Genomic DNA, 20,894 nt, shown 5'->3' on the forward strand with positions numbered 1-20,894 from the left:
GGCCCGTGATTTGAATGGCTGCATTTGGAAAGTGTGGATAATGCAGTTCAGATTAAGTTGCTTGGCTTTGCTACATGCAGCAGAGCTTGTCAGGGTGACTTGGTGTAGTGTGCCCCCACGGGCACTTAGAGTCCAGGAAGATTTTGCTGGCATACTCACAGGACTATAATCCAAAGAGGAAAGGTAAGGAGGTAGGGCGTCTAAGAGAGATACAAGAGATGGGAGTTTTCCAGTAGCAGAGGTGGGGAGGTGGAGACTGGATGGATAGTCAGGGAGGGCTTCCTGGAAGAAAGGCCTTCCTGAAACCATCTTCCTGATGGATTTCCTACACATTCATGGGTTAGGAGACCATCAGAAAGAGCCATGAGGACAACTCCAATTGTCAGGGGAAAGAAACTGAGATGGAGGCAGGCCGACCTGGGGCTGTTTCAGCATGCCTGGCTTTCTGACCAGCTGTGGCATGAATACAGGGAGTGACAGAGATTCACATGAGTGAAGGACTCGACGTCACAGCCAAAGTCACCACATGGTGACAGGAATCAGCGGCAAGAGCCTTGGAGGTGAGAGATTGAGACTGAGGCTGGGCTTAAGCTGGGCTAGGGAGGTTAGGCAGGCCACTGCAGGGCAGAGAAGAGGGACAGACAAAATTCTATCAGGCAGTTTGGGGGTACCGATGGCACATGCTCCCAGGGGTAAGGAAGGACAGCCTGTCAGACCAACTGGGAAAAGAGGTGGGGGTGTCAGTCAGGCTGGGAGGGGTCTGGGATGCAGGGTCTGGGTAGGATCCAGGGAGGCTTGAAAGCTGGAGATGGGGAGGGCTCGGCTGGGGGAGCCAAGCTAGGGCTGGACAAAGCCACAGACTGGTCCCCAGGAGACAAAGGCCAAGCCCCTCTACCTGTGGGTGACGCTGTGGTTGTTGCTCAGTTGCTCAGTCGTGTCCAACTCTGCAACTTCATGGCCTGAAGGATATCAGGCTCCTCTGTCCTTCACTATCTCCCGGAGTTGGCTCAAATTCACACTCATTGAGTTGGTGATGCCATCCAACCATCTCATCCTCTGCCGTCCTCTTCTCCCTTTGCCTTCAGTCTTGTTCAGCATCAGGGTCTTTTCCAGTGAGTCGGCCCTTTGCATCCGGTCAAAGCATCGGAGCTGTACCACCTACTAAGCGCAGGTGCTAAATGCCTGCCACCTGTGGGTACTGTGCTGGTGCTTCCCACGTGCTTTCAGCCCGTCCCGCCCCCAATGCGTCCTGCAGGGCAGAGCAAGGACTGGTTCTGAAACACTGGTCACCAGATTACAGCCAGCCCTCGAACAGGACCAGCCTGCACCCCTGGGATCCAGGTAGCTGAGCAGAAACAAAGGGGAAACCCCGCCTACAGCCCCAGGTCACTCTAGGGACAGGGGGCAGGCAAAGCTCCGACTGGGGAAGGAGACAGAGACCCACTGGTTAAAGGGTTGGCATCTCAGGGATTGAGAGCTAGGCCGGCCTCCCAGCCTCCTCCCCAACTTCCTCGAGGCTCATCTCCTCTTGGTGAGTTGGCAGTCACCACATTCCACTAATTCCATCACCCAAGAACCTCTGCATCTGTCACCCTTCCGTGTTCACTGCCCTGCCCTAGCCGGCCTTCATCATGTCCTGCCTGGAGCTACGTAGCCTCAGCTTTGATCACAGAATGAGGAGAACACTGGAAGCAGCATATACCATGCCTGGTGGCCCCTTTGGACTCCTCTCTGGCGCCCCCATCTCTCCCTTTGCTCCCCACCCCCATCTACAGTCCAGCCACAGCTGACCTGAGCACTCGGCGACCCCTCCCTGTGCAGCTTCCGCATTGTCCCCCAGCACACCCCACCCTCCCCATCCTGGACCACGACCCAGCTGCAGGGTCTCTTCTCAGTACCAGGTCTCCTCCATCAGGGCCATATCCCATGGCGGGAGCAAGGCCAGCCTGTGGGTTGCCATGGCAACCCCCTTCCAAGGCACTTAGCAAATCCCAAGATCACTGCCTTTTTTACCTGGGGGCGTTCCCCCAGAGGTGAAGAGGTCCAAGGACCAGGGACTGTGCCCAGCACAGAGTGAGTCCTCAAGAAAAGTTTGCTGAGAGATGGAGGAAGATGCTTCTTATGCCACTGCTAGAGCCAAGCCCAGGGGGCCCAGGAGGCTCCCAGACAAGGCAAGAAAGAGGCCACATATTTGTGAGCTTTGGGAACGCAAGCCATAGATGATGAGTGAGTCAAAACAGACTGGGGCTGCCGGCAGGACCTTTATAATGCTACTTCCTGGACTTTCTCGGGTCCCAGCTGGTCGTGAAAATCCCCCGTCTCCACACAGGAGCCTAGTGAACGCTCACATACACGTGCATGTACACACGTGTGCCCACACACGTGTCACTGCCCCTGTCCCTTAGAGACTGCCCGGGACTCACTGGCCAACAGGAAGCAGAGCTGGCCCGCTGGCCCTCGCTGTAACTGCCCTTGACGTCCGGAGCACGCTTTGCCCCCAGCCCGTGCTCGATGGGGCTTCTGTCAGCTGCTAAGGGCCCCACCTGAACCCCTCAGGTCTGTGCCAGGAGGGCCATGATCAGAGGCAGCTAACCCAGCTCGAATAGCAATTCAAGTCTTCCTTCTATCAGACGCCTTGACACTGTAGCGGGAGCTCGTTCACGCATGTGATTTATTAACTAATTTAGCATGTAAGAAAAGCATCTGCATCTCGCTTTTATCATCTTGCCAGCAGACAGGCTGAAGACGAGACGCGGCCTGTAGACATGCTTAATGGGGCCTTAAGCACTCCTGTGCTTGTCCAGAGCTCACACGAGGCTCTGGTTTCAGAACTTGTCTGAGTGGGCCGGCCTAACACAAACAAACACGAGGGTAAACCTCTCATCAGCCATAAATACCGCGGGGATCAGAAGAGCGGCCGTAAAATCGTGTGCCGGAGCCCTCTCAGAGCACTCTAGACATCAGGACTGTCTTGGAACTGGGTAAATAAAAAGGTGCCTCAGTTATTTAAAACTATTGGCTGGGTCTCATCATCTTTTATTATTATACATGATTTTAAGATTTTTCAGTCAAAGGAATGTGAACATGTGAGGGTAATATCTGTTTTGGGGCAAAACATCACCCTTGGAGGAGAGTAAAAACTGTCTCCCCCACCAAAGGTATGTTTCCTCCCCTGTCCCTATGACTTGATTTAGAAATCGGATCCGTGCAGGTATGTGCAAGTTAAAACGCGGTCAGGCTGGGTGGAGGTGGACATGATCTGATGACTGGGGTCCTTGTGAGAGGAGGGAATTTGGACACAGACGCAAGGGGGGTGGAGGTGGGGAACAGAATGATGCAACTGTAAACCAAGAAATGCCAGAAGTTGCCAGAAGCTCCCAGAGCCGGAAGAGAGGCAGAGCACGAGTCTTCTCTGTGCCTCCAGGAGAAATCACTCCAGGGGAGACCTGGATTTTGGACTTCTGGCCTCGAGACTGTGAGAGAATCGATTTCTGTTCCTTGAGCCACCCGGCCTCAGGCCATTTCTTATAGCAGCCCTAGGAAATGAATACACGGGACAAGGCAGCCTCCCTCTGACATTTGAGATGGTGATATTCCAGGCCATTGGGGCCCTCGGTATGGCACGGCTGGAGGGCAGCTGGCCCAGGGGACAAGGATGAATGGTCTCATGCCTAACGAGTTCCCAAACATTCATGAGTCTCCATTTTTTCCTACACAAAGTGATGGGAGCTGACTGAAAAGGAAGCCTGTTAGACCCCATTTTTTGTGTATACATATTTTGAGCTCTAATGAGACACTTTCATATTTGTTGAGAACACATTCGCTTATCTAACCATCTTCATCAAGCAGCATCTTCAAAACTGTTGAGGCCAAGTGGCCCTCACACCTCAGGCACCACGGGCATCCTGGCAGCCCTCCCCAGGACAAGCCTGGACTCTGAAGGCCCTGGGGGGGGGGACCCCCAGCTGTGGCTGACACTTGGTCCCTCTTGCCAACTTGATATATCTACACCAGAACCCAGATTGCTCTCTGTTGAGCCAGAAACTAAGGAGCCTCCAGAGAACACACCCACATAGCCCATATCTGCCAATCAGCTTCAAACGCCGACGTGAGACACATTTCCAGGCAGGGAAAGTCTTTGAACATATATTTTGCTGATTTCCTTTCCTTAGCATCCTGGGAAGGGTCACCAGGGCTGAGCAGCAGGTGTCCCGCCAGATCCTTCACCGCGGAAAGGATGCGTTCAAGTGTGCCCTTGCTGAGGTCTTGGATGACTCCCCCAGAAGAGCTCTGGGTTGTTGGGGGGCGGGTGGGCAGAGTGGGACTCAGCCTGCCTGTGTTTAACAGTAATCCTATTCCAATGCCTGCTGTCCCCCAGCCACTCTGTAAGATCCTGGTAATATTTGCTAAGCTGCATTTTATTGACTATGGTTATTTCCCCAGAGGACTTTTATTCAGAATCAGACCAATGATTTCACCTCCTGGGGCCCAGAACATTTTGCTAGGAAGATCTTGTTCCTCTATCCAAAGAAATAAAACAGAGGTTTCCCCAGGCCTCCAGATTTTAAGATTTGGGTTGGCAGGCCATCAGAATATGCTCCCATGTCCCCATTCTTGCCCTTGTCTCTTCTTGTTATTCTTTCTGGTTTAATAGTCTGTTTATAAGCTCCATGAACAAAAGGACAGAGGCCAGCCTTGCTCACCAAGCTCTCCCCGGCTCCCTGCATGGGGTCTGGCCCAGAGAAGGTTCCGGATAACGCCTTCTCCAGGGAATCCAGGAGCACCACCCTCACAGGGTCCATGTGACACCCGCCTCCCAGGGCTCCCAAAGCTGTCCAGCCCGACGCTGAGCTCGCAGCAGGAAAGGGGGTTTGCGATGATGAATGTCGATGTAGACAAACTGGAGTCAGCCCTCTCGCCCTGAGACCGGTTTTGCAATCTATCAAGGGCAAAGCGGAGCTCTTGGAGTATCTGTTACTGGAGTATCTGGAGCCAAGAATTTGAACCAGCTACCCTGGCTGCCATAGCGCTTCTTTCCCAGCTGAAATGGGGAATGTGTATCCCCAGCTATTTCTGCTGAATTCAGGGTCTGCGGATCACCTCTCAAGACGGGCAGGTTCCCAGGGCGGGCTGTGTGACCCTGAGGTTTAGGCACTTCAGTGAACACCAGTCCTGCACATGTCAGGAGCACCGTTGGGACCATTGGTTTGGATGAGGGCCCCAGCCCTGGGGTCCCACATCTCACCGGCCCTCCCGAGCCAGCTGCAGCTTACCGCTGAGAGGGTGGGGGATGGTGACCTGCTTCTTGTGGGCGCGGACAGGAAGGAGACTCTGCTTTGGAGCCAAGGTCTCCTTCCGCTGGGCTTTTCTCTGCTGAACCATGTGCTCCAGCTTCTTCAGACGTTCTTGTGAGCGAGAAATGAACTGAGGCTTGCGGACTTCCAGGGCCTCCTAGAGGAGGCAAGAAAACATTTTACTAAGGTATGCCTGCTTATGTATTCATGTATTTATCTTTTATTTCTTGGTCACACTGAGAGATAGGCAGAATCTTTGTTCCCCGACCAGGGATCAAACCCATGCCCCCTGCATTTGAACCACAGGGTCCTAACCACTGGGGAGCTCCCGAAACTTTTTAAGAGGAGTGACTCGGAAAGGCAATGAATCCATCTGATTTGGTCAAGAGGCTAATCAAAAGTACAGTGCAAGAGCACGCCCTAATTTTCTTCCAACCCCTTACAGACAGATGGCCACAGACCTGTTGATGATGCAGGTATCAGTTAGCACTAAGGGCCCCCCTGTAGCATGACTGAGTTACCAGCATCAAAGGTACATCTCTTCCCATTTCTCCTTCCACCTGACAATTCATTCATCTCCAACAGATGAAAATCTGAACACCCCAAATTGCCATATTCCAAGGTGATATTGGTGGGAAAGGAATGCAAGCCTTAGGAGTCACCTGCTTCTGCCAGGGGCTGGATGCCTTCTGGAAGCTCAGAACGAGATCATTCTCCCAGCATGACTCGTGTATCTTTCCAGGAGAAACAGTGATCCTAGCAAACGGAACCAGCTTCTCCCCCCAGGAAGTCAGGGCTGGCAGGAGAGCTTTTTCTTCGCAAAATGGTTCTGCAGACTCCATAGAGGTCAGAATCCCCGTGCTTTCTCTTCAGCCTCATCTCTCTCTGCATCCCCGACTCCATGCGTGAACAAAGCTCCCCACATAGGTTTACTGAAGAAGAATGACCACAACTGATATGTCCTGCTCTGTGCTTGACACTGACCTCAACTGCTTTGGTGCATCTGTCATCTAAGAATCCCTGCACGATTCTGGAAGGCAGATACATTTCTCCCCAGGAGCCACGAGCTCCTGGATGGCACAGGCTGTGTCTCCTCCCCTTTGTACCCTGCACAGCCAGCGCCCCAGCTCTGCACATGGCAGGGGCTCAGCACAGGCCCCCCAGAGCTGCAGCCATAGCAGAAATACCCTCAGCCCCATTCCTCTCCCAGCCCCCGGGGAGCTCACAGGCTCCAGGCAGAGGGTGGTGTGGGCTCCATCTGCGTCATGGATATGCCCCTAGATGTTGTGCCAGGAAAGGAGTCTCCTGGTCGCTTGGCCTCCAAGGTACCAGCCCGGGTCCCTGGGCCTGGGGAGACAGCCCCTGGAACCGCCCATGGGGCCCCGTGTGGCTGCTGCCCCAGCTGTCTGTCCCGAGGCTGGAAGCCCGGGTGGCTTCAGGGTCACCGGCGACTCTCCCAATGGATCCCGGGATGATGGGAAGGATGATCCCCATCCCTCCACCCGGGGTATGGGGGTGGAGCCCTCAACCCATCTGCAGGGTGGTTTACAACACCCGTGTCTCCCAGGAGGCATGGCTAGCCTTCTCCGGGTTGTTTGTCCTTCTAATCTTTATATCCGTGTATTTTTTGCACTTTAAAAAAATGTGTTCATGTCACTTCTACAATTGGGCAAAGACACAAAATGAAAGCTTCCATATCCTCCAACTCAAGCCCCCATGACCTTGGGACTACCTTCAACTTTCAAAGGCTTAATATGCTTATCTGAAGACAGGGTTGTGGGGACAGACTCCCACCTCACAGGAGTGACCCTTTCCTTGTCTAGGCCCCAGAAAGTTCTCCACACATGCTGACTCTCCTTGCTCCAATCACAGTCACCATTGATGACAAGCGATCCCCAACCTAGCCGGGGCAGATAGCACCATCTCCTTCCTCACATGGTGGGAAAGAGGTCCAGGGAGGTTACGGGACCTGCCCAGAGTCACATAGCTGCCAGGAAGTGGAGTCAGATCTCCAGGAGCAGTGAGGCCATGTGCCCATGGGCTCCCTGGGAAGCCTCCCCTTGGCGGGAATCGAGCCAGAATGTATGGTGGGAGTCAAGCCGGACCTTGCCTTACCTGCAAGGTCAGGGAGCTTTCGGGTCCTTGCTGGCTCTCGGAACAGTCTTCTGGCAGGACGTGGGTCTCTGGGTCCTCGGGGGGTGCTGGCTCGGTGGGTGCTGGCTTGGACTCAGGGTTGGTGGGGTGCTCACTCTCCTTGCATTCCTTTATTTTAACAACCAAGTCACAGCACGTGTAATCCCCTGGGAGAGAAGATTTAGAATTCCATTTAGAGGGCACCAGGCGCTTTTCTCCTGGCTTTTCAACACCATTAGACACAGAAGACAATTTGGAAAATGGAAATGCCAGTGGGTTATTAATGGGCCTCGTTAAGCCGACGAGATCACGCCCCATCACAGACCCCTGGATGCCCTGGTCTCAGGAAGGCATGTCTGTGGACAGCCAGACTTGAGACTGGCTATGCCACGCAGGTATTCCCTTGGCAAAAGTGCTTTTGCAGCCAAGGCAAAGAAACGTCCTCTATTTTGCACTTCATATTAAGTGTGTCCTGTGCAATTAATACAGTTGGCTTGTTTGGGGACCGTGAATTAATTTATCTTATGTTTGCTACACTAATGATGTAAGACAGAGGAATGGTGTTCAATTATTTATCCCGCCCCTTAATATACTAGAGACCAGCACTGGCTTGACATTCATAATTGGGACTCTGTGTCTCAGCACTGGGTTTAGCCCCATCCTGGGGCTGTTCTGACACCCTTTGGTGGAAAAGGTCAGGGCTTGAGCCGATGTCACAGCACTTGGGGCAGAGTCATCTTTGGGGTGCTGAGAGGCAGGGATTCGTATGGATTCCCTGACCCCACTTACTGACCAAGTGCTCCGAGGGGAACACAGTGTCTGTCCCAGGCCACTCTTCCTGTCTGAACTCCCCTCTCCCCCATCACACATCCCCCCAACTGCAGCCCCACCAGCCCTCTGTGGTCTGAAACCCAACCACGTTCTCCTTTCTCCTCACCCACACGCCCTCCCATGTCCACGAAACCCCTTTGATCCCACCACCCGGTGACCTCCTACCTTCAGGCTGAGCCCAGAGTTTTCAGGAAACCAGGCCCCCTCCCCAGGCACACCCCGTCCTGCCTCCTCTGTGTGCCCGCTGTGGAACGCACTGCACACATCAGCAGCGTCAGTGGGCCCATCACAGGATGCTCCAACCCCACAGGCCTGGGACCTTCTGGAGGGCTGGACCACATCATATTCACCCTGAGCCTCGCCAGACTGCCAGCCCAGGTGCGCTGGAGCTGCTGGTTCTGCTGGGTGGGGAGAGGTGGTCATTTTGAGGCTCATGTGACCACAGGATGCAACTCCACGGTCCCATGGACCCCTTAACTGACCCCCCAGTATAACCTTTGCCATCACACCCAGATCCTCCCTGGTCTGGACCAGCCATCCTCTATTCTCCCAAGGCCCACTAATGACCCTACTGACCAGCTCTACAAGCACACCGAACGCCTCACAGCTCGTTCACGATGGATGTTGCCCACCAGGTACCAATTTCAATTCTTTACCAACAACATGCTACTTAGAAGTTCACGACTCATTCTTGTTCTTCTAAGCATTTGTTCCTATTCTTTCTAGATCTTTCCCTATTGCTCCCCATTCCTGCTTCAGGACTGATTTCTAGCTGAGATATTTGTCCCTAGCCCTCCAGCCAGAGTTAATTCCACTTTCTACCACACTGCTTCCATACCGTGTGAACCTTTATTCTAGCTCAGCCCACACTCAGGGAAGCCAGAGGTCCTCCCATACTCCCCACCGCCAGATCCAGAGACCCCAAGAGCAGTGCCGACATGCCCGCCTTCCTCAGTGCTCACAGCACAGCTCCATCCACTACCTTCTCTAGGCGGCCAGGCCTCCACAGTGACGTGCTCTGTACTAGGTCTGGCCAGTCTCAGCACCGTCTCCCCGCCCCCAGCTTGGACCTCTCCCATCCATCCTCCGCATAGTCCAGGAGACACCCGCCTTCAGAGGACATCTAATTAGGTCTCCTCCAAGGACTTGGCCCAGCCTCCAGTCCAGACCCCTTAGTGGGTTTATAAGGACCCTCCAGGCTAATCCATTAGGGTCCTTGGGTTCCTGCAGGCCTCCTCCCCACCCCCACACCGTGGTCCCCCAGATCCCACATCAGCCCTGCTCTTTCCATCCACTCTCTGCTTCCCGTGTGCCTTTCCCTCCACGCTTGGGGTCTGATTTTTCTTCCTCAGAAGCACTTCCTTGAGGAAGATGTCTCTGTGCAGCCCCAGCTTGTATCACCTGGGGCATCCTCAGCTTCCTGACAGGTCACCCAGGCACGGTTATGACCACCGTGACTCTGGCACAGGACTGCAAGCACCTGGCGGGCAGGAAGCCCTGAGCACCATGCCTGACACACAGTAGGTGTTTAATAAGTGCTTCTCTCATGGTAGACAGTGGGCATTCAATACATGCTTCTTTCATTTATTAGTGAATAACAAGCTAGAGATTCACTTGTGTTCCCAGAAAAATTATTTTCATCAATTACCATAAATACTTTAACATTTCCAATCCAAAGCTTTAGAATCTAATAGTTTTCTTTCTGTCCTTAGCTATAGCTCTTTGGGGACATTTTTATAGAATGATTGGAAATCTAAATTTTCCTCTGATATAACTGGGCACCAGATATCTTTTTTACTATTTTATTCCTAAATGGTTTTTAATATATCAATACTTTCTGCAATATTAGTTGAGGTCAGCCCCTTGGCCTTTAGAGAAAGGATGGTCTAGTTTGAATTCAGCCTCTAGAGAGGCTGAGACGGGGGCCTATCTCAAAGACACTGTGAGATCAGGGCCCTCATGCCTGTTGAGTGCCTGGTACACGTGGTACAAGCACCCCCTCAGCCATTAGCCCAGCTGGTCAGCTCCCGAGGACCATTGTCAGACTGGTGGGCCTGCTGCCTTCGGGGCAGCCACACCAGCATCTCAAAGTTTCCCTGACTCAGCCCGAGAGCTGCACCTGGAAGCGGCCTTGTGTGCAGCAGGGCTGGGAATTCCTGACCTGGGCAATGCTGCCTTCTCCCTGCCTTCGAGGCAGACTCGCCCACCATTTAGACCTGCTGGGCTTGCTTCCCTCGTGGCGCACACAGATGGATAGGGCAGCATCACAAGGGAAGCTGGGGTGAAGCAGGGCCCAGCAAGACCCTGCACTGTGTTCCCCGTGAAGATCAAGGAAGAACCATCTCATCCCTGCCTCCCTTGCTCCTTACCTTCCGGGGCCTCTCTTTCTATCTGAACACCGTGTTCTTCCTGCGGAGATGCGCACAGATCTTGGAAGGGGCAAAGGAACCCTGGTAAAGGGACCTTGGGTTTTGGGAGGCGCTGCTGCTGACTTTCTGCGGGTTCAGAGAGGTCACTAGACTGAGAGCTGTTGCTTGGAGAGCTAGAACCATCAGGAAGGGGGTCTCTAACCAGCTTCCATTCCACTGGGGGAGCAGACACAATCTCACGTGCTCCTTCTTGTTGCTTCTCGCTGCTTCCAGAAAATACGTTTGGTTCTACTAAAAATAAAATGAGAGTTGTGCTCAAACATCTGATGAGCCCACATCTGAAGTACTGACTTCTGCACTCCAGGCTCTCCCAGAGACAAGCAGATGGACTGCAGCCTGGGGTGCAGATGGAGAAGGCTGCGTGGGGTGAGCGGGGTGGGGGGAGATGGCGGGGGGGATGGATACGGGAGTCACTGATGCCCTAGACCATGTGCTCCCCCAGCCGCAACAACACACGTGGTCACCAGTCCTGGCCAGACGTCCGCGGGGTCCTCTCAGGAGCCTTCCACAGACACTGCTATCACGTATAAAGCCCTCAAGTGACCATGCTCCCTGGTGTACTTAAGAGCCCGGAAACCCTTCTGGACGGTAGATAATTGAGCAGGCGGTTTAGCACACTGCCTCTGGGGCCAGATACCTGGGTTCAGTTCCCACCTCAACTATAAAATTGAGGTTGACAGTATAACAAGGCAAGAATATTAAATATTATGTGTCTAATTTTATTATCATATTCAGTTTTATTAATAAATTCACCTACTTAAATAATAAGCAATATATTTATATCATAATTGATATAGTAAATAACATATATATATATTATTTATATAAATACTAAATGTTAAAATCTAGGCAACACTATAATAAAAGAATGATCCAGGTAAGGTATTTTGTGCAGTGCTGATACTACTGAGCATGTAATAAATGTTTGTTATCATTATGATTCCATAAACAGTGACGCTATGTATGTCCCGTGGCAAGTGTGGAGGCAGGAGCTAACTCATCAGGCGCTGGTGCTCCTGTCTAAAGCAGCAGTGGGTCTAAAACACGTACAGTGTGTTGCTCGTTGCCACAATGTCATATCAAAGGTCTGCAAACCACTTTATATTTATCAGTAGGGGCCTGTTAAGTAAGTTACAGCACCTTGTACTTTGCAGCCGTGAAAAAACGAGGCACACGCTCTTGTGTAGTCATGGAATCGTCTATAAATGCATTATCGAGTGAGCAAAGAGTGGACAGTGTGTCAGACCTGCCTCCTGAGTCCATGCCTATTTGCTCAGAATATCTCTGGAAGGACCCAGAAGACCCTGGGACCAGGAGAGGGCAACACGGGACCGGGAACTGGGGGTGGGAGAGAGACTCTCTTTTCCTCTTTGCTGATTTTGTACTCTTTTTGTTTTCTTTCTTCTTCTTCTTTTAGAATATTTACACTTTTTCTTTTTAATTTGGCCGCACCGCATAGTATGTGGAATCCTTGTTCCCTGAGCCGGGGCTGAACCTGCTCGCCTGCAGCGGAAGCACAGTCTTAACCACTGGACCTCCAGGGAAGTCTCTACTCTATAAACGGTTTAAAGTTATTCACTTTAAATACAGCGGTGACTCCTCACCAGGTGTCATCTCTTCCCGGTGCTGAGGCCCCCAAAGTGCAGACAGGCACAGCTGCCAGTGGGGTGCATGCAGACCTCCGGCATCCAGGGGCAGATGAAAAAGGTCCTGGGAACCACTGGCATAGTCAAGATTCTTGGAAGACTCAGGCCATATTTTCTGAGATGTTTTATACACAAAAAGGAAATGAGTCCATGACTACCAGGCGCTGATTAGAACAGTGACATCTCTTAAAATGCCAGTTGTCTGCAATCAGCTCCAGCCCTGTCTTCTCTGAGTCTGGGCACCGTGGTCAGTGAGGACAGGTGAATGGTGGTGAGGTTGGCGGGGCAGGGAAACAGAACCCAGGGGTCCCCCTGGTGGGCCTCCTGGCTGTGGGACCAAGGCAGGAGAGGCATCAGGGGGTGGAGCCGGTATGCCTGCTTCCACGAACAAGGGAAGGGCCCCTGGGTCCTCCTGCCTGGAACGTGAGTGCCCCCACAAACGGTGGTCATTGCTGACCTTGTCATCTGGAGAAGAATATGCAGCCATGAAATTAACAGATGCCTGCTCCTTGGAAGGAAAGCTATGGCAAACCTAGATAACGTATTAAAAAGCAGAGATATCACTTTGCCAACAAAGGTCCATATAGTCAAAGCTATGGTTTTTCCAGTAGTCTTGTGAGAGTTGGACCATAAAGAAGGCTGAGTGCCAAAGAATTGATGCTTTTGATTTGAGATGCTGGAGAAGACTCTTGAGAGTCTCTTGGACTGCAAGGAGATCAAACCGGTGAATCCTAAAGGAAATCAACCCTAAATATTCATCAGAAGCACTGATGCTGAAGCTGAAGCTCCAATACTTTGGCCACCTAATATGAAGAGCCGACTCATTGGAAAAGACCCTGATGCTGGGAAAGATTGAAGGTAAAAGGAGAGGAGCAGCAGAAGTTGAGATGGTTAGATGGCATCACCGACTCAATGGACATAAATCTGAGCAAACTCTGGGAGATAGTGGAGGAGCCTGGCATGCTGTAGTCCATGGGGTCACAAAGAGTCGGACATGACCTACTGGCTGAGCAACAAAAATGGCTCTTACGGCAAAGTTGGACTTTGCTAATTTATACAGAGAAATCTTTACAACTAAGTATTTCAAAAGCCGTCAGTTCTGTTTAAGTATAAAATACCATGGGCTTCCCTGGTGGCTCAGATGGTAAGTGGAAAAGTCCTAAAGTAGTTCTTCCTTTCTCTGTGGCTTCCTTTTATCAGTTCTTCTAAACAATCAAAAATAAAATCATCAGTGATGCAGTCCCAGTCCGCTAGTTCCATCCTGACATCAGATTCTTTAAATTAATGGACTATTTACAGACTAATGGAGGTCTAACTACCTATCCCACACCTACCTACTTACCTATTAATTAATTTTCTAACTTTCTATCTGATTTAATGTAAATTCTCATGTGAGTGATTATGTACAAGTCAGATGTTCCAACTGTGACTTGAAAGAGTTAAAACAAATTCCTCAAAGTAGAACGCAGATGGTGAACTGGGAAAAAGAAAAATGTGTAGTCAAAGAAAAACTTTCCTGACAACATATTGATCAGGCCTTTTTGTGGATTCTGAGAAGCACAACCATCAGCCGTGAAATGATCCCCCAGTGGGGCCCACGCCAGGAAACAAGGTCTTATTTTTCTCATACACTCTGCAATCAGACTGGACTTAAGAGTTGTCTACTCATGGCTCAGATTTAAAACTACATCACCCTCATGAAGACCTGTTGCCTCCAAAGGCTCTGCCCTTTGTAGGAGAAGCTGAATCAAACAGCAGCTTCTCCCAGGCATTTCTGTTCCTTGAACTGGAACTCAAAGCATGCTTCCCGAGCCTGAGGCCTGAAGGGGCTTGGCCCTGCAGGTTTCCTTTCAACAGTAACACCCCGCTCCATTCCCTTCTCTAAAACACACTACCCTCAACTATCCAGCAAGCTCACCTACCCAGAGCTGGGCTGGGCTCTAGGAGGTAAACTGAAGCCAACCAAAAAACCTGTCTAACAGTCATGGATTCCTTCTATTATATTTGACTGGGGAAGCTTTGCAGGAGCTAACACAAAAATCCCCCGGTTAATATAAAAATCGTGCCCAGCATTTTTTTACTTTGGCTGGCCAAAAATTAATTCTGTTATTTTACTAACACTTTGCAGGTTATTGCAGTCAACAGTTATACACAACACACCTGTGAAGTCTTCTCTAGTAATGCGAGCTTTGTTTTCACTTTCTGTATCAGAATCAATCACTAAGGTTTTTTTTTTTTTTTGTCTTTTTGTTAAGGTCTAGTATTCACACCTAGATAGCATATTCAAAAGCAGAGACATTACTTTGCCAACAAAGGTCCGTCTAGTCAAGGCTATGGTTTTTCCTGTGGTCATGTATGGATGTGAGAGTTGGACTGTGAAGAAGGCTGAGCACTGAAGAATTGATGCTTTTGAACTGTGGTGTTGGAGAAGACTCTTGAGAGTCCCTTGGACTGCAAGGAGATCCAACCAGTCCATTCTGAAGGAGATCAGACCTGGGATTTCTTTGGAGGGAATGATGCTAAATCTGAAACTCCAGTACTTTGGCCACCTCATGCGAAGAGGTGACTCACTGGAAAAGACTGATGCTGGGAGGGATTGGGGGCAGGAGGAGAAGGGGACGACAGAGGATGAGATGGCTGGATGGCATCACTGACTCGATGGACATGAATCTAAGTGAACTCTGGGAGTTGGTGATGGACAGGGAGGCCTGGCGTGCTGCGATTCATGGGGTCGCAAAGCGTCGGACACAACTGAGCGACTGAACTGAACTGAACTGAGTATTCACACCATCTGCATCGGAATTATATTCTCAAGAACTAGCATCTTCTGAGACATTAAGGTATATGTCACTCGGACATCAGAGAAAGTATCTGCAAAAAACTCCCTGAAAATATTCTTCTTCACTCACAATTTTGTGATGTGTCACTTTTGAAAATTCTGTAGTAATAAACTTGTGTTTATAATATACACAAGGTTGGAACAAAGATCTAAGGGAACAAAATGTGAATGATAACAACAACCATAAGTTGTATAAGGAGCTCTAAATTTTAAGCTCTAACAGTTTTGCACAGTGATGTTAATTGCATCACTCTCTAAAAACATATTGATAAGTCCCCAGTCAATAACATTTGAGTAATAAAGATGTATTAATATGTCTCCAGTCAATAATGTGTTAAACTCTTATCTTTAGATCAGTTAAGTCCTCCTTGGACCATTACACAGTGCTTACCGGGGTTCTGCTAAAGCTCTTTATTTGTTGTGAAATGTGTTATTATTTATAATTAAAGATATCAGAGCACCCATGAACCCTCACAGATTAAGCAGAAACTTTCTTGGGCTTCATCGTTTCTACCTGAGCCTCTTCTGGATCACACTTGTTTAGACAGAACCACCTGCCTAAATTTCGAGCTGCCTGATTCACCACTTTCATCTACAATGTTCCCACCTGCGTAGATATCTACAGACAGTATATTTTCAATACGGAAAATCTGAATAGCAAGCACAAAGCCAGCTGTTTTAAGGTAAATATGTTATAGCATCTACTAGGAAAAAGCTTTCAGGAGAAGAGAGTCCAGCAGACTTGCTGGGCCATCACTGCCCTGAGACTTGATGGGATGTGATTCTGGGGAAGAAGAGCCTCGCAAACAAGGGGCTGGCCACAGTCGGGGTGTCAGGCAGGGCCGGCAGACAGCAGGACGCTCAGGGGAGTGGGTTGTGCCAGATTTTGTTCCTGACTCACCATGTGCACCTGCAGACCCCAGGGCTGGATGCCAGCAGGGCACCTCTCTGTGCTAAAACAAGGGTCCCGAGCTGCCCCAGCTTTAGGGTGGGAGGGGGGTGGGGAGGACAGTGGGGACCTTGCCAACACAGCATCAAGAAGATACTTGAATCTGGACCAGGCAAGGGTACCACTGGGGCACACAATCCTTAGTACAAAAAGCGGAAAAGCTGCCTGAGCCTCAAGATGCTTGGCCTCCACCGGCTGGCAAGTGCCATAATGAACCAATTTGATAGAAGAAGAAATTTCACTTCTTTCCAAGTATGAATGTGATACATAATCTTTCGTGTTCTCAGATGAGCCCTGTTGAGCCATAGCTCCCTGGTTGGCACACAATTCTAGTAACTGTGGCCCTTTGGCTCACAGTAGGAAATGAGCCAGGGCAGGGTGTTTGCTAAGGGGTGGCAGAGCACAGTGAGGTTGGGAGCGGGGGAAGACCACCACGGCCGCCAGACTCCATCAATGGAATCTCAAGGGACGAGCCAAAAAACCATAAACATCACACACAGGCTTAGAGAGCATCGCTGTTGGAACCTTGACAGCCCAAGGCAGGGAAACGCATCTAGAGAACACATATTAGAATAATCTATTTCCAGACAGATAAATTCTGGTATCAAAGCTGAAGCAGTTCTCTAGAAAGATCTTCTGTAAGGTTTGTGTCTCAGTTCTGTGCACTTTCCAGCCTCTGAAACCAGACCGAAGCTGGCCAATTAACCAAAGAGACATTTCTAAGCGAAACAGGCTTCCTTGAAGCCATGGCCACATTTTCTTCCACATTTTACTGTTTCGGGAGGTGATATTTTCTCCCCTCACACGTTAGACCACCATACAACAGATTCCCTTAGAAATACAGTAACAAGCTTATGTTGATATTTCTGGGTTATCAAAATAAATACCAGCTTCTAAACTCACCTACAGGGGGGTCTTAGGCTCTCCTAAAAATCTGATGCTATCTGCCACTACTCCGACTCACCCGACTGCTCTCCACCTGTTACCACCTTTTTAAAGCTCATGCATCCACATTTTGTCCTTAGTTGACCTGTCTGACCTTCCTGCCTCACCTGTGGGCCAACCTGCAGCAAACTCCATCCCTGTGTTTCACAGTAAATCAAAGAAGTGAGCTGGGTAGGACTGTGCAGCCATCAAATGGAAGACTATGCTGGATGGTTCCAGGGGGTGAATCGCAGACCCTTCTTACTTTGGGCAGGATTTTACTGTCCCTCACCCCAGGTGGGGTCACAATGAGGATGACGAGGTAAGAGGAATAAGCAAAAAGATGATTTTCTAATTTGATTCTTCCTTCTGTATATTTTGTCTGGGATTTGTCTTTAAAGTCACACCTCATCCACTTTGTTATCCAGAATATTGTGCTTAATTCTTCTCTTTGTAAGTTTTCAAAATAAGGAATTGTACCTTGGACAATGAAAGGTCATTGTACCTTTCATTCAAAATAAGGAACCTGTCTGCCAGTGCAGGAGATGTATGAGATACAGGTTTGATCCCTGGGTTGGGAAGATCCCCCAGAGAATGAAACGGCAACCTGCTCCAGTATTCTTGCCTAGAGAACTCCATGGACAGAGGAAGCTGGTGGGCTACAGTCCCTGGGGTCGCGTGGAGTCAGACACGACTGCAGCCACTTAGCACAGCACATTCCAGCACAGGGACACAGGAGGCTGCCGCTCAGGGGACGGCCAGGCACTCTCAGCTCAAACCATGCCAATGCGGAGATGGATGCGGAGATCGCTGAAGAGGAAGAGGCAGTAACCCTGGGTGCTCAGAACAGACCCAATTTCTCCAGCAGGTATGGTTAGCATGATATTTCCCCCATTCAACAGGACAGAAATCCTCAAACCATCTGCAATTACGGTACACGGAAGATGAAATAAAAGAGCTTGTTCATGACCCACAGAGAAACAAGCAAGACAGCCAGCAAAGCAAAAGCTTTTACGATGGACAAAGCTGGTGGGTATGTTCTCTGCTTTTTAACCGACCAAGGCTTCACCTTCCGGCAGCAGTTGAAAAGTTGATTTCCTCATGTGGAAAGGGGTGTCCATGTGGTACCCTGTCTCCCGCCCGATCCAGACTTCTGTTTAAAATCAGCCGGTAACCGGTAATTATTTCAGCACATTTCTGTTAAATTTCTATGCAGAGATGCTGCAACCCAGGCGGGGAGTCCGAGAGAGGGGAAAGGGGGTAGGGTGGGGGAAGGAGCAAATGGAATAAACAGCTCCTGGCGGAGAAGAGAGGAGAGGAGAGGGTCAGGAGGGGAAGCTGTGCTCGGACCTGCAAGTCCCAAAGCCCAGCCACACGGCAGGAGCAGAGCTGGAGCTGGCGCCTCCGGGAAGAGGAAAGAGAAGAAATCAGGGGAACAGACAGCAACCTGAAGGTCAGACGGCAAGGATGGAGGGGCGACCAAAGGCAGCTGGGCCAGCGGAAACGCCCGAGTGGGTCCTTTCTTTGTCAGGAAACCAGGCTTCCTGTCCATGCCAGCCCTTCCTAGACAGTAAACAGGTTTCTCCTACTGTAAGCATAAACATTTCTCTCTAAAGAAGGAGACAAACTGGGGAGGGGTGACGACCAAGAAATAAAACCGACTTGGGCAAAGCGATGGCAGCAGCTACAGCCCTCTGAAAGGAGCCTTCCCTTTTCGGGACCCAGAGCAGATTAGGGGGGTGCTAAGCAATGTTAAGATGTCAATATGGTGTTAAGACAAAAATAGTCAAGTCCTGGGAGTGGAAGAACTCTGGATTCAGAGGGAAAGGGGGAAGAGGCACTATGGTTATTTTTATTGTTCTAGGGTCAAGTTTCAAGAAACCATGTGGGCTACAGCCTTGGTGAAAAACAGTATGGCAGTTTCTTAAAAAACTAAAAATAGAGTTACCATATGATCCTGCAATCCCACTCCTGGGCGTATATCCAGACAAAGCTATACTTCAAAAAGATACATCCACCTCCTATATCCATAGCAGCTCTATTTACAATAGCCAATGCATAGAAGTGACCTCAGTGTCCACTGACAGATAAATGGGTCAAACACACACACACACACACACAATGGCATACTACTCGGTCATAAAAAAAGAAAAATACCATTTGCAGCAACATGGATGGACCTATGGATTATCACAGTGAGCAAATCAGACAAAGACAAACAACATATGATACTGCTTACAAGTGGGGTCTAAAAATAAGATACAGATGAGCTGACTTACATAACAGAAAGCAACCTACTGACGATGAAAATAAATTCATGGTTACCAAAGGGGAAAGGGGGAGAGGTATAAATTAGGAGTTTGAGATTAACCAATAAATACTACTATATAGAAAATACGTAACTAAAAATGACCTATTATAGCACAGGGACCACTATTCAATATTTTGTGAAAACCTACAAGGGAAAATAATCTGAAAAAGAATTATATATGCAACCACTGTGCCGTGCACCCGAAACTAACACAACATTATAAATTAATTATACTTGAATTTAAAAAAAGATGGCATGTGTGGAGTCTGCACCCAGCACTGATATAAAGGGTCAGGCATGCATTTACTGCAAAGAGCAGTGCAGATTATTCTGTCCCAAAGACAGTGTCTAGAACAGTCACTGGGTCGCTGGACAGAGCTGTTTTTCCAATTATGTCGTAATCCTTGAGTCTTAAGACTATGGAACAAAAATCTAAACACATATACATATTTGGAAGTCAAAACTATATACATACATACACACACATACATACATATGCACATGTGAACACACACACACCTGCCTGTTGTCTAATAAAAGGATTACCTGGACTCTCTTGCAGGTGATAAGACGGACATTCCACTCACTGATTAGATTACACCTTTCTACCTGACACTGAGGAAGGAGTCCCAGACGATCGACAGTCCCATAATTCTTTATCCCAAAGCATGAATTAGATTCTCAAAGCACAGGAAAAGAGCATTTTAACCTTTTATCAAAATTTGTGGTTAAAGTTTCCAGAGACGACTATTTGAAGAGATGATTTTTTTTTTTCAGTAAGGGATATTTCCTTTTTAAAAAAATTCTAAATTATAAAAGCCATCAGTTCAGTTGCTCAGTCATGTCCGACTCTTTGCGACTCCATGAATCAAAGCACGCCAGGCCTCCCTGTCCATCACCAACTCCCAGAGTTCACTCAGATTCACATCCATTGAGTCAGTGATGCCATCCAGCCATCTCATCCTCTGTCGTCCCCTTCTCCTCCTGCCCCCAATCCCTCCCAGCATCAGAGTCTTTTCCAATGAGTCAACTCTTCGCATGAGGTGGCCAAAGTACTGGAGTTTCAGCTCTAGCATCCTTCCTTCCAAAGAAATCCCAGGTCTGATCTCCTTCAGAATGGACTGGTTGGATCTCCTTGCAGTCCAAAGGACTCTCAAGAGTCTTCTCCAACACCACAGTTCAAAAGCATCAATTCTTCAGTGCTCAGCCTTCTTCACAGTCCAACTCTCACATCCATACATGACCACAGGAAAAACCATAGCCTTGACTAGACGGACCTTAGTTGGCAAAGTAATGTCTCTGCTTTTCAATATGCTATCTAGGTTGGTCATAACTTTTCTTCCAAGGAGTAAGTGTCTTTTGATTTCATGGCTGCAGTCACCATCTACAGTGATTTTGGAGCCCCCCAAAATAAAGTCTGACACTGTTTCCACTGTTTCCCCATCTATTTCCCATGAAGTGATGGGACCAGATGCCATGATCTTTGTTTTCTGAATGTTGAGTTTTAAGCCAACATGTGAATGCTAACATAAAAGCCA

General features: G+C 49.4%; 1 protein-coding gene and 1 long non-coding RNA gene across 7 annotated transcripts in view; one reads left to right on the plus strand and one right to left on the minus strand.

Moving 5' to 3' along the window:
- C26H10orf90 (chromosome 26 C10orf90 homolog) overlaps positions 1–20,894 on the minus strand; it is a 249,556-nt gene that overhangs the window by 16,502 nt on the left and 212,160 nt on the right. For 3 of the 6 annotated variants that reach the window (XM_061403981.1, XM_061403986.1, XM_061403983.1), the window contains 3 exons: positions 10,628–10,918; positions 7,410–7,594; positions 5,274–5,451 (listed from right to left, as the gene is read on the minus strand). In XM_061403981.1, coding sequence (XP_061259965.1) covers positions 5,274–5,451; positions 7,410–7,594; positions 10,628–10,918 — 654 coding nt within the window. Of the gene's footprint in view, positions 1–5,273; positions 5,452–6,143; positions 6,227–7,409; positions 7,595–10,627; positions 10,919–20,894 lie in introns of those variants that run through there. The other 3 variants (XM_061403982.1, XM_061403987.1, XM_061403984.1) reach the window with 3 other exon arrangements.
- On the plus strand, positions 7,592–15,519 carry LOC133239639 (uncharacterized). The gene is made up of 3 exons (XR_009733915.1): positions 7,592–8,893; positions 10,992–11,053; positions 12,105–15,519. It is a non-coding gene; the product is annotated as an uncharacterized LOC133239639 (long non-coding RNA).

This window comes from Bos javanicus, chromosome 26 (genome assembly GCF_032452875.1).
Source record: "Bos javanicus breed banteng chromosome 26, ARS-OSU_banteng_1.0, whole genome shotgun sequence".
In the NCBI taxonomy this organism is placed as follows: domain Eukaryota; kingdom Metazoa; phylum Chordata; class Mammalia; order Artiodactyla; family Bovidae; genus Bos; species Bos javanicus.